Here is a 12,761-nt window from a genome sequence, read left to right on the forward strand (position 1 = left end):
TTGAATATATATATAGATGAACAGTACAACCCCGAAACGGTATGCTGAAACGCTCCGAAACCGAAACATTCCGTTCCAATTGAAAAAACAAAACACCTTCCAAAACAGTATTGGCAACCTTGGTCTTACCCGCTCACTACCTCGCGCGCGTGTGTGTTGTCATATTACTCCCTTGTATTTTGAGTTTCTCGTTTATGCATTTATATCATGAGTTCACCCCAACTTGTCTGAAGTCAACATAAAAATGAATTACTAGAGAAAATAGCACATACATGACAAATTTCGCAGCCTTTGCGTACCGCTATACATCCAAAAAATTAAAATTAAAATAATACAATGAGTTCTTCATTTTAAATCAGGACGAGCTAAGGAGTGAGAGTTTTAACTGGTATGTAGTAAATTAGAACTCTTCTCTAATGCCACTCCAATGACCTGCCAAAAAACTAGCTTCCCCTCCCTTCTCCTTGTTGCCTCCTTATACTGGTGCTTTCTGTGAATTATCTATGAGATTTGTTGAATTCATGACAATGTCACCAGCTTCCAACATCCGGAGCACCTTTACAAACAAACAAAATAATATATACACACACGGGCGGGCGTGCATATGATTTGTAGTAAGTACATCTATCTGTTAATTATCAAGTTATGCATGATCATATGCGGTAACAACAGTAATTAAGCAACATAAACTGAAGCACCGTTCATTGGATAAGCTCTATCATTCACTCTCCTATATGTACTATCCAGTAGTGGCAAGGTCTGACGATGAATTATTTTAGTTGTGAATGCAGATGGCTGAACATTGAGTGCAGCAACTTCTTATCAGTGAATGCTGTGCGCCAACTACTAATAGAAGCATCCAGGGAACTAACTTTTATCACAAGTTAGCTCCAAATTAACCTAAAAGCTCCTTTTGACGAAGACTGCAAGTCGATGCCATCAGTTTCCTCATTACTTCTTTTTCTGCTACTTTTCAAGCATTGTCTGCAGCTCAGCAGTAAATCATTTATTTCAACTTGATTAAGAATTGGCTACAGAAAATGCTTGTTCAAGAAGTCATCGTTGGTCATTCCTGGGTTGTGAATCAAATGATTAACTTGACAATGTGGAACTAACACCAAGAAACAGCCAGGTGTGCCTTTTGTGTTGGCCAGTGCAAGTGATTCTCACCATAAATTAGTGGTCTCATTATCATTTAACCAGGTGCATCCTCCCATCAAGCAGTGTTGTGATACTAGTTCAATCAAAGGCAATGCATGCTTAATAGCAGGCAATTTCTTTCCTATTTGTAAGCGTTGACATGGTTATGAAATAAATCTGCTCATCGCACAAAAATTATGGGATACAATGGAAGACGTGTAATGGAAATGGAAATTGATGCGTATTGGCAATTCAATACATGAAACAACCAGCAAATGCCCCAGCACCTTGTGATATACAATATAGAAATGCAGTTCATTCTCTAGAACTTTTGTAATTACCTGTGACATGCGAGGCCTTGAATGAGGATCCCGCTGTATGCATGATGAGGCACATTGCAACATGTTATGGACCTCTGGCTCTGAATAGCAGTTACTTAAGCGTGGATCAACCAGTTCATGAATAGCATGCTTTTCTAGGAGTGGACGTGCCTGCTCCAGATTTAATGACATAAGCAATTAACAAGAGACAAGACAAACCAGAGAACAATTCATTCTGTCTTTTAACAAAACAGGTTAAAACATCTTCATAAAAAATTCATGGAATTTAACCACTAAGTTAGATTTTCACATATTTAAAACAAGAGTTCTCGAACTGCTACCCATTCAGTTAGGCACTGTTGGCCTTTGGGTCGGTTTATGTCAACAGCTTTCCGTCCTGTAATTAGTTCCACCAATACTACCCCGAATGAGTAGATATCTGATTTTTCTGTGATTTGGCCTCTTTGAGCATATTCTGGAGCCAAATACCTGAATGAAGGCAGGGATTTTGCACTTAATTTCTAATAATTAGTAGATACAAAAGATGAAAAGAAAAAATAGGTATAATCCTACCCAAATGTTCCAATTATTCTTGTTTCAACCCCAATGTCTCCATTTGGCTGCCACCTTGCCAGTCCAAAATCTCCAACCTGACATACAAAAAATGGAAGCCAGATCAAACATCAATTGAACAAGCAAAAAAATGACAGGTATTTCATGAAACATGAATTAGAACAGAAGAAAACTGTACTGTGATGAGAAGAATGGTGATCAACAACAGAAAGCTAGCAATGAGGTCATAGAGACATATAAGAACATGACATACTAATGGTTCAAAATCATGGGTGATGAGGATATTGTTCGGCCTCATATCACGATGGACAATACAGCCGACTCTACATTCTTCATGAAGGTATCTCAACCCCCTTGCCGTTCCAACTGCAATTTTTTGTCGTACAGGCCATTTCAACAGATCTTGATCACATCCTTAAAAATTCAACACAGTTTAGTTAACCATCTTTCCCACAGAAATGAGAGGATTTATTAGTAAATCAATTTTTACAATTACATAAAAACAAGGGTAGCACATTTCATTTCAATTGGGATTGTTATGTCTATCAAGGGAAATTTCCAGACCAAGTGATGCCATGATTGTTGAAAATTGATAAGCCAGGTGAGCTCGGTAAATCATTTTACTTCTAGTGATATCGCACTCATTGTACGAGAACTCACCAAAAAGATGTAAATCCAAAGAGCCATTGCAAATGTATTCATAAACCAGCAATCTTCTTCCGTCCTCCACACAGAATCCAATTAATGTCACTACATTTCTATGTTGTGCACAACTTAAAACCTCAACTTCAGAGCAGAACTCTATATCACCTTGAGAACTAGCCAATTTGTTTTGCTTTACAGCAACCACCTGGCCATTCGTTAGCATTCCTCGATGAACAGAACCAAATCCTCCTGTGGCTAAGAAATTTTCTTGTGAAAATCCATCTGTAGCATGTTCCAGTTCAGCATAAGTAAACCACTTAGGAGGACTTCCAAATATGGGAGTCTTGTGTCGACATACTGAACACAATGGAGGAGGATCAAGAGGAGCATTTGTGGACAAGGAAATTGCTTTTCTAACACTTTTGCTTAAGTTGAGATCAGTCCTGTAATTCAGCACTCCAATGTCAGGTTCTCGGTCAAGCTTAGATAAATTCTCCAACATGTTTTTATATGTGGAAGCCAGATTGGTATCATTTGGCCTATTGAAACCCTCCACCAGATTTTTTGAAAGTTCACCACTAGAACTAAGAATTTCATCCATCCATGGCTGGAAATATAACCTTGTTGATGAAGGAGCCAGCTTTTCAGTATTCGAATCAGAGTCAGATTCGTAAAGGCTTAAATTTCCTTCAGTAATATATGAATGCTCTTTCTTCTGATTCCCATAAATTTCTGAGAGAAATAATGGTGAAGTCCCTGGATCTGAGCTTGACACTGATGATGTTCCAACATCTGTTGGAGTCAGTGATGATTCATGCTCTGGACTACTTGCAGGAGTCACAAATGGCCCTCTCAGTACATCTTGCTGTTCATGCTTACTGTCAAAGTCTTTTGAAGTTTCTTCTATATTGAATGGAAATGACAAAGGCATCTGGGGTTCCATCATTGGTGATCCAATCAAATTCAAACGGAGAACCTTTGCTCCAGAACGTTTCATAACCACAACATTGCATTTTAGCTCTCCCATGCAGCTTTTCTCCTCATGCTTCAGATGTCTGTCAAGAAACATGAGTGGCTGTTAATTGAACAGGTAGAATAAGTGGAAATATCACCAATATCTCTGTTATAAGGTTTTTGAATGTCCAGAGAGGTAAGCTCATAATAACGGTTGTGATATCAACTACCATGAAGTTGCAAGCTATGATTCTAATATGCAAAAGTTTTCCAAGAAACAATGTCCATGTTTTAGCATGCAAGAAAATAAGGTTTACATTATTTTTATTACTTGTCCAATATAATCCAGTTAGATTGAGCCTTCTTCACTTCAGCAGCCACAACTCCAGAAGATGAGCTAGAAACAACTTTTACCCTGATTTTTATCTGTTCAGACAAATCAAAAGGTGGAAATGACTCAATACAAGAAGGGAGAATGTTAAAACTTAATTCTGAAAAATTAATTAATGCACCTTCTCAGGGTCATAAACATGATGGAGTTGAAGCATCATTTCAGAGAACAAATCCGAAACATAGTCTTTTTGATCTAACCAGGTTCCTGATTGGGACTTCCAGTGACCAGTAGTGCAGTCACTGGTTAATCTTGAGAATCCCCACAACTTTTTACCTGGAAAATAATATTTCATCCACATCAGTCACCAATGTCAACCTTGAAGTCAGTATAAATGGACATAGACGAAAGTGAGAGAATAAACACCACAGGTCCTCAACTCAACATCGCAAAATGTTTGATTAGATTCAATGTATAGTCAAGCTTATTACTGAGAATTTAAGTTCAGCATTGGCAAGTAGCTGGTCCGATATAACTATGCTGTCTTTTGTAGGTTTACTAGAAGGTCTGTTAACACTTAACACCTTGAGACCGGAAAATGAAGTAAAGAACCAATATTGGATTTGGCATTCCAGTTACTAAATCAAGATAATTTGACATCCTAAGTTATGCGTATGTTCCCTTTACTAAAATTTTGGAATTGAAGGATTCAAAAGACAAGATGAAGTTCCTAAGCTCTAACAAACTTTTCATCGAGCCATCTAAATCTGAAGATCATCTGTGTTCTGCTATTTCTCGTGTTAAGAAATAAATTATCGCAAGATGGACAAAGGCTATATATCAGTGATGCAGAATTTATTAGCAACATAATTATGTGGCATGTCCACCAAATTCATACAAGAAGAATCCTTTATTCACAAAGATATTAGTCCAAGTATCACATGAAATGAAGCCCAGCAAACAAAGGAAAAGGCATTTATTGCTAAACCATCAATATTAGAATGTTTCAAATGATTATGTGGGGAGTGAGGAAGAAAGAAAGAAAGAGCATTACTCTCAGAGTGAGCAGGGATGACAACCAGCAATTTAATGAAGTCCCCAGGTTGAACAACATGAGTCAAAGCCCACACCAAAGCACTCCTTGGTATCTCTTTTGACGCCTTAACAGCAACCACCACCACTTTCCCAGCAACCACAACTGACGAAAATACTTTCTCATTCATATCTGTACCTTACACCACCAGCAAATTACAAAAAAAAAAAAAATCTAAAACCCTCCACCTTGTTTAACACAACATTCCATAGCCACAAACCCATCAAAATTCCGCATAGACAAAATCATTGAGACTGCATTTTCAACGTGACACAGAAACCAAGATACTTCCAAAGCGGCAATTGACATGCGTTTTTCCCAACTGGGGTAGTTTAGTTTTCATGTAAAGTTTGTAAACTACTTTGGATCAAGCAAAACTAGCGTAGCATACCAGTCCTTGCAAAGCACGAGTTTCTTTCTTTTTCTACTGTTCATGCAAAAAGAGTGAGGATTGAGGTTATAAGAAAAGAGGGGATCGACACAGAAGCTGAAGCTGGGGGTTCGATCACATTCCACTCCGGCTTGTAGATAATTACGAGAGGCAAGGCATAAAACAAACATAAAAGACAAATGGAAAGAGTCCGTTTGGCAACACGACACTAGCTTCTTGATCCCACACACACATACACACACACACACACACACATAATCACACAATTTTACGGGTGAGTTTTTCCACGATGTTATTTTACATCATTATTGTGAGTAAAAAAAGAAAAGAAAAAAAAACAAATTATGGTAACTAAATTATAATTTATATTTATAACATATACTCAAACATCTAGGTTATTAATTTTTTTAGATTGCATCTCTATATGCAAAAAAATAAAAATATAGGAATAATTTGGGGTAAATCAAAATAAAAAAGAATAAAATATAGAGCACAGAGTAATTTCATTACCAATTAAAATTTTTATTCTAAAATTCATTTTATCCCTCTCTTTTCTCCTTTCAACCTTCACAATCCCTATAATTTTTTAAAAATTAATTATGATTCAAAAGTTTTTTTTTCAGATCTTGAATTTGAAAGAATAGAGAGAAACTTGTTAAATTCGAATAAAGATAGAAAAGATTATCGATTAATATTGATTTTAAACATAAAAAAGATTAATAATAGTATCAACGAGTTCCTTTCAACAAAAAAAATGTTTGATAGTGGTTGTTTTGAACTTTAAAATTAACTAAAACAACATATCAAAGCCAAAAAATAAAATTTTTATCCAATTTGATTTTGTGTTCTTGAACTATTTTTTGGTTTTTTTAATTAATAAATTATTTTTTTGATGTTATAAAAATGTCATTTAAGTGTGTTTTATGCAAAAATAGGTCAAAATTGGTTTTCACCCAAAAAACAATTGATGTTTTTTTGGCCACCAATAGTGGTCAGAATCTAAGTAAAATAAAGAGACGCTTCACCTATTTTTTAAAAAAAAAAATTGTCCACCCTTGCAAAAAAAATAAAGGTTTTTGGCACTATACATAGGCTAAAGGTCCACACGCTTGGTTTTTTTTTTTTTTAAGGCTCAGGCATATTAAGCCACCTAAACATAACCTTTCTTTTTTTAAAAAAAAAAGCATTTTGTCCTTCAATTGTTCTTAATTTTAATTACATCATTTAATCTTAAAAATAAAAAAAAATACTGTATTTTTGTTTTCATATATTTAGGAAAAAGATAAATTTATAAAACGAAATTATAAAACTCAATAAATTACATGATATAAGTCACTGGTTTGTCGGATTAAGCTACAAATCTCGGATTTATCCAATAATTTATCATCTTTTTTTTTAATTTTATCATTTATTTTTTAAAAAAAAAATCTCTAGTTTTATCATATTTAGGTAAAAAAAATTAATTGTAAATTATTTAACCCAATGGATTTATATAACCTAAATCACGAGTTTGATGGGTTAAGTTATAAAATAAGGGTCGATCCAATATATTTTCATGTCAATATTTTTTTAAAAAAATAAATTAGTCTTTGTTATATGATTAATTGGTTTCAATTTGCTTTTTATAGGGTTATCATAATTTTAAGACCCGGGTCACGGGTTCAACAAGTTAATCAAGGTTTACCTGGATTGATTTAATATGTCATAGTGTCAAAAACAATTTTGAATCCATGTCCTTGGATTTTTTTGGTCATCAACATTTTCTTTCTGTTAAAAAAAATTGGTTCGACCTACAGCATAGCACGAGGCAGTATCCTAGTTTTTACTAAATGATTTAGTCTTATGTACTAGATCATTGCCTATGCTATGTTGCAGGTTAGATCAAATTTTTTTAATATAAAAAAATATCCAAGTGTTGTTAATGTGTTTTTTAGTAGAAAAAATTAAAATATATTGAGATTAACCTGATGTGACTTGATCAACTTGACAGGTTTAAAAACACCTCGAACGATCGATAAAAACATTGTTTAACTTAAAAAAATCAAACTAATAATTTTTTTAGGCTGTGTTTGTTTCCCGGAAAGTAGTTTCCGAGAAACCACTTTCCAAACTTTTCTGTGTTTGTTTGCTATTAGAAAAGTTGGTCAATAGAAAATACTTTCTAGTCAGAGGAAAATTTAGCTTGATTTTCAGAAAAGTGTTTTCCTTTTATTTTGGGAGGAAAACATTTTCCGGAAGTTGTAAAAAAATTAGAAATGTCATACTAGTTGCTGATTATATCAAATTTGGTCCTCAAACTTTTGATTGCTATATATATTTTGTTTTGAATATTTATTTTTCAATTTCATCCATTAGAATTTAATTTTTATATTAATTTTGGTCCTCATTTTTATAATTGTTATTTGCTTTTTCCTTATCATTTTTTAATTAAAATTTTTTATCTATCAAATTTTGTCATCATTCGTTTGATTGTTACTTATTTTATTTGAAATAATTTATGGAATATTAATTATTATTATTTTAATTTCTTCATCTTTTAATTTTTTTATTTTTTAGATTTGATCTCTATTATTTTGATTATTTTTTATTTTATTTGAGATAATTTATGAAATTATATATTTTTTTCAATTTCATTCTCATTCAACTTTTTAATATGTAAGATTTGTTCCTCATTATTTTAATAAACTTGAAAAAAAATAAAACATTAATAAGTTATTTTTCAGCTCACTGGAAAGTGTTTTCCAACTTATTTTCCATTACACTGCCAAACATCAGAAAATAATTCACTTTTCCGGAATTCATTTTCCAAAAGAAAACTACTTTATAGCAAACAAACGTGGCCTTAATATTGAAATGATAACATATTAGATCGACTCAGATTAACTCGGGTTAATTTGTCAAATTTGTTAATCAAGTCATGAGATCGTGATAACCCTATAGAAAGATAATAAAAAATAATTATTAAATCTAGTTATCAATTAACCCAATATTAAATAATGAAATTGAAAACAAAATTCAACTAAAAAAATAAGTCAAATCAATCTAAATTAACATGTCAAACATAGGTCATGAGACCGGGATGATACCATAGAAAGTAAATCAAAACAAATTATAAAGCTCAATTCTCGATTGACCCAATGTTAATGGATGAGATTAAAAAAATAAAAAAAAAACACAAAAAACCACTTAAGTTAACCTAGGTCATGATACCGGGATAACTTCATAGAACGCAAACCGAAAAAATTATAAAGCCTAATTCAAAATCAACACAATATTGAATGATGAAATTAACAAAAAAAATCAACTGAAAAAATAACAAAAAGACTGACTCAACCACCCTAACTCATGACTCGTGTCATAAGGCCATAATAACCTCATAGAAAAAAAATAAAAAATAAAAATTTAATTTTCAATTAACCAAATGTTGAAGGATCAAAATGAAAAAAAACCTCAAATATCAATTTTCACTGCTTTTATTATAAGTTAATAATAATAATGATTCTCTCATCCAAGAAATAAATATTTACTCTTACGTTGCTGGGGGCATTGAAATGAGAAATTCTTTATATATATATATATATATATATATATATATATATATATATATATATATATATATATTGATATATCTTCACATTCACATACATTTATAAAAATTTAATGAATTAGATTAATTAAAAATAAATATATCAGTTTTTATTTAAAAAAAAAACTAATAGTAGAATCGAATGTAAGATTTTACATTATCACACGAACCAAAAATTCTCGCACAAAAAAATAATTTATATTTCTCCAAATTCCTTACACATAATTAACTCATTAATAAATAATATCTTTTACATTTCACATGTATTTATAAGAATTATTTTATTATATATTAAATGCAGATATATTATTTCTTAAAAACAAAATTAGTAATAGAACTGAATATAAAATTTCAAACCTTAAAAATCTTCATATTACCACATGAATCAAAAACTCTTGCTCAAAGTTTTAATTATATTTCTTCAAATTCTTTACACATAATATATTGCTATCTCTCTCTCTCTCTCAAATTGAAGAGGATAGCGCTTCAAGATTTTTGGTGTGTGTTTGATGATGTAGTTTATGATTTTTTTAAAAAATATTTTTTTATTTGAAAATATATTAAATTGATGTTTTTAATTTTAATATAAATACATTAAAATTATCAAATAACACTAAAAAAAAATTATTGACATCACTGAAAGTGCTTGTATACATGGCACAACGAAGCTGCGACAATCTCAGTAATGAAACAAAAATATTTTGAAAAGTTGGACCATTAGTGACCTTTTAAAAGAATTATGTTTTTTTAATCTACAAATTAACAGTACATTACTGTCCTTGTATTCTTTATTAATATCCAATGATTTACTTTGCTGCATATCATTCCCTACATACGTTTATTCTACTAGAGTATGATCAGTACTAGCACTAAATTCACTATTTATTTTATTAAACACACAACAATAAAAATATATTTTTTTTGTTAACAAGTTTTTAAGAAGAATCACTTCTCAAATTAGATATTTACTTTGAGTTTTTTTTCTTTACATCAACTTTTATTTTTTAAATTAGTATGGTTGGGAAAATAATTATCACTCTAACACAGAAAAAGTAGTCGTCGTGCATGTAGTAAATACGCAACATATAGGTCTCACATTTACTACACGCGCGACCATCCAATTAATTATTTTGAAGACAATTTTCCCTTTTTTTATTTGCCCTTTACTTATTTTCTTTTCCACTTCTCCTTACATTGCTCTCAACTTAGGTCAACTGATTTCTCTCTCCACTATAAAAAGATTGTCTCTCCCTTCTCCACGATCGACCTCACCTTTCTCTCTCTTTTTCATCCATCGGTTCTCTCTTTAGCCATCCACATGTAGCAACCACCGATCTCTCCCCAACATCATTGTCATCACCGCCACCTACAGACACCTCATTAACCAATTTAAGGTATATTCACCTTCCCCTCTCTTAATTTGTTATTTTACTTGGCTAATTTGTGAATTTTTGAGGATAAGGGTTTCAGGATTTAGGCTTGAGTTTTTATTGGTTTTTCCTAATTGAAATATAACTTGAGATTAATTAGATATAAAATTAGTTAAGTACATGTATACATTGTCTTATGTAGAAAGAAAAATTCATGAATTATATTGTGTTGATTATGTTAGTGTTAAGGTTTTAGGGTTTAGTTTATGATTTTGTTAATTTTGAATTTTTAATGTAACTTGAATAATTTGCAATATTGACAAATTAGCATTGTGTTTTGTTGTGATTTTCACAAAACATATCTTCTATAGTGGGAATTTTATGTTATTATGGTGGAAAAACCATCGATAGTAATAATTGTATCATTTATCATGTTGGAAGCACCAAGTTATATAACTTAAGACTAGACAGTTCATTTGATGAATTTAAAAATTTAGTATGTGGAGGAATTGAGTGAGATTTGATTGAATTTGATGTTGATATTAATTTAAGGATGTTTGGTGACGGTCATCCAAGTTGATATAGAGGTGTGCCCATTACTAGTGATATGAGTTTTAATGCAATGGTTGGGTTGATTATTGCATATGAGTTGCAATATTATAGCTCTACTTGAGTAGAAAACGTAAAACAGGAAACTATTCGAGTTTAGAGTTGACTTAGGTCCCAAGTTACAATCAAATGACCAAAAAATCATCATATACAACAGGTCCATCTAGGACAATTGATGATGCAATGAACCTAACATCGATTCAAGAAATGGTACATATAGAACCTCGGTTAGGTATGGTAATGACTCCATATTGTTATAATGAATCTAAACCAAGTGATGAAGAAGATGATTTTCATGTCGATAAGCCAATAAACCAAATAATGAGACCACTTGTTCCTGAATTTAAAGATGCTAGTGAGTCTGCTTATATGATGAGCTTTGACTACGCTTAGAGTTGTAGGAGTTTAAGCTTAAGTACTAAGTTAAAGGTTGGATAAATGTTTCGAATCAAAACTGATTTATTCAATGCAGTTAAGTAGTGACATGTAAAAAAATTCACTTTAATACAAAGTATAACGTTCAACCACAACTTATCTGTAGTTACAGTATAAGCATGAACTATCATGTCAGTGGTATTTGTATGGGAGATATCATAAGAATTTTGATTCATTTGAGATTTCAAAATTGAAAAACCCTCACACATGTCACAATCCAATAGTTATGCAAAACCACCATTCGATTAACTCTGATTTTATTGCTAATAAACATTAATCATTGTCAAAGTTGAAATAAGTATTAACATTGCAACTTAGGGATTTTTTATATGATATATCGTATAAAAAATCTTGGTTGGCTAAATAGAAAATATTGAATAAGTTGTTTGGATCACATAAGGAGTCTTTTCAAGTGTTACCTATGATGCTATTAAAACTAAAAGAATTAAATCGTAGTACAAGTGTTGAGTAAGGTCATAAGATGGTTGATGGTGATACGACAATATTTGAAAGAGTATTTGATGCAACCATATTATTCAATAGTTTCACCCACATTTAACTAGTGTTTTGCTTATGTTTTATATATAAAATGCCTTGATATTCTTTGTTTTATGTTTTGAAGGCACTTTTGGATGAAAGATGCAAAAAGGAGTAAATTGGAGATAATTGGCAGATTTGACCTTCAGTCGATGTTTTGTGCAGAGCGTGAGCTCTAGAGGTTGAAATGAAGTGATTCCAGTGGAATTAAAAAGGTAACATCCATACCTTTCTGGACATCTAAGGCAAGAAAATAAAATAAGGAAGAGCATGGAAATCGCAGCCTTCAAATTCAAATCTCGCAATCTGCCAGTGTTGACCTTCAGCCATTCCAACTTGAATATCTGGAGCTACAGAAGTCCAATTGATGCAAACTCAATTGTTTTGGATTCATGACTCAAAGTTATATAAACGCTCAAAATTTCAGCCAAAAACAATGTCATATGAGGGAGATATGATTTTTCAAAGATGACATCTGAATTCTGCCAACAAACAGGTTTCGTGAAGAAACGAGTCCAAATTACGTTCCGAAGCATCTAAACCAATATCCAAGTTTTTATTTCAGCAATTTAGCTCTTCTAAGTCAAAGCTTGAAGATTTCATGCAAGGCTATTTCTTCTTTTTTAGGAAAATAGTTATTGAAGTACTTAAATGTAAACAGTCTACTTAATGGAGGACTATTTTGTAAAATAGAGACCTAGGGTTTCCTATGATATAAAAAGAATGAGAGAAGAGAAGTGGGGCAGCCAGCCAAGGAGGGAAAAACACCCCCTTCCT

The 12,761-nt window shown here is 31.9% G+C and overlaps 1 protein-coding gene across 1 annotated transcript; it reads right to left on the bottom strand.

Annotated features, from left to right (window-relative positions):
• Positions 1–223: 223 nt before the first annotated feature.
• LOC133687870 (inactive protein kinase SELMODRAFT_444075) lies at positions 224–5,641 on the bottom strand. The gene is made up of 9 exons (XM_062107205.1): positions 5,018–5,641; positions 4,145–4,299; positions 3,964–4,058; positions 2,694–3,733; positions 2,287–2,447; positions 2,034–2,110; positions 1,802–1,949; positions 1,482–1,631; positions 224–556 (listed from the first exon to the last, which is right to left on the bottom strand). The coding sequence occupies exons 1-9, from the start codon at positions 5,184–5,186 to the stop codon at positions 476–478; spliced, it is 2,076 nt and encodes a 691-aa protein (XP_061963189.1). The 5' UTR covers positions 5,187–5,641; the 3' UTR covers positions 224–475.
• Between the last annotated feature and the right edge of the window lie 7,120 nt (positions 5,642–12,761).

Source organism: Populus nigra, chromosome 3 (assembly GCF_951802175.1).
Source record: "Populus nigra chromosome 3, ddPopNigr1.1, whole genome shotgun sequence".
In the NCBI taxonomy this organism is placed as follows: Eukaryota; Viridiplantae; Streptophyta; class Magnoliopsida; order Malpighiales; family Salicaceae; genus Populus; species Populus nigra.

What these genes read in the sequence shown, in the direction of transcription:
- LOC133687870 (XM_062107205.1), bottom strand. Translation starts at nt 5,186, where the DNA reads ATGAATGAGAAAGTATTTTCGTCAGTTGTGGTTGCTGGGAAAGTGGTG. An exon ending in CATCCCTGCTCACTCTGAGA is followed by an intron (nt 4,300 to 5,017) that starts GTAATGCTCTTT and finishes ATTATTTTCCAG; the next exon opens with GTAAAAAGTTGTGGGGATTC. An exon ending in CCCATGATTTTGAACCATTA is followed by an intron (nt 2,111 to 2,286) that starts GTATGTCATGTT and finishes TTTGTATGTCAG; the next exon opens with GTTGGAGATTTTGGACTGGC.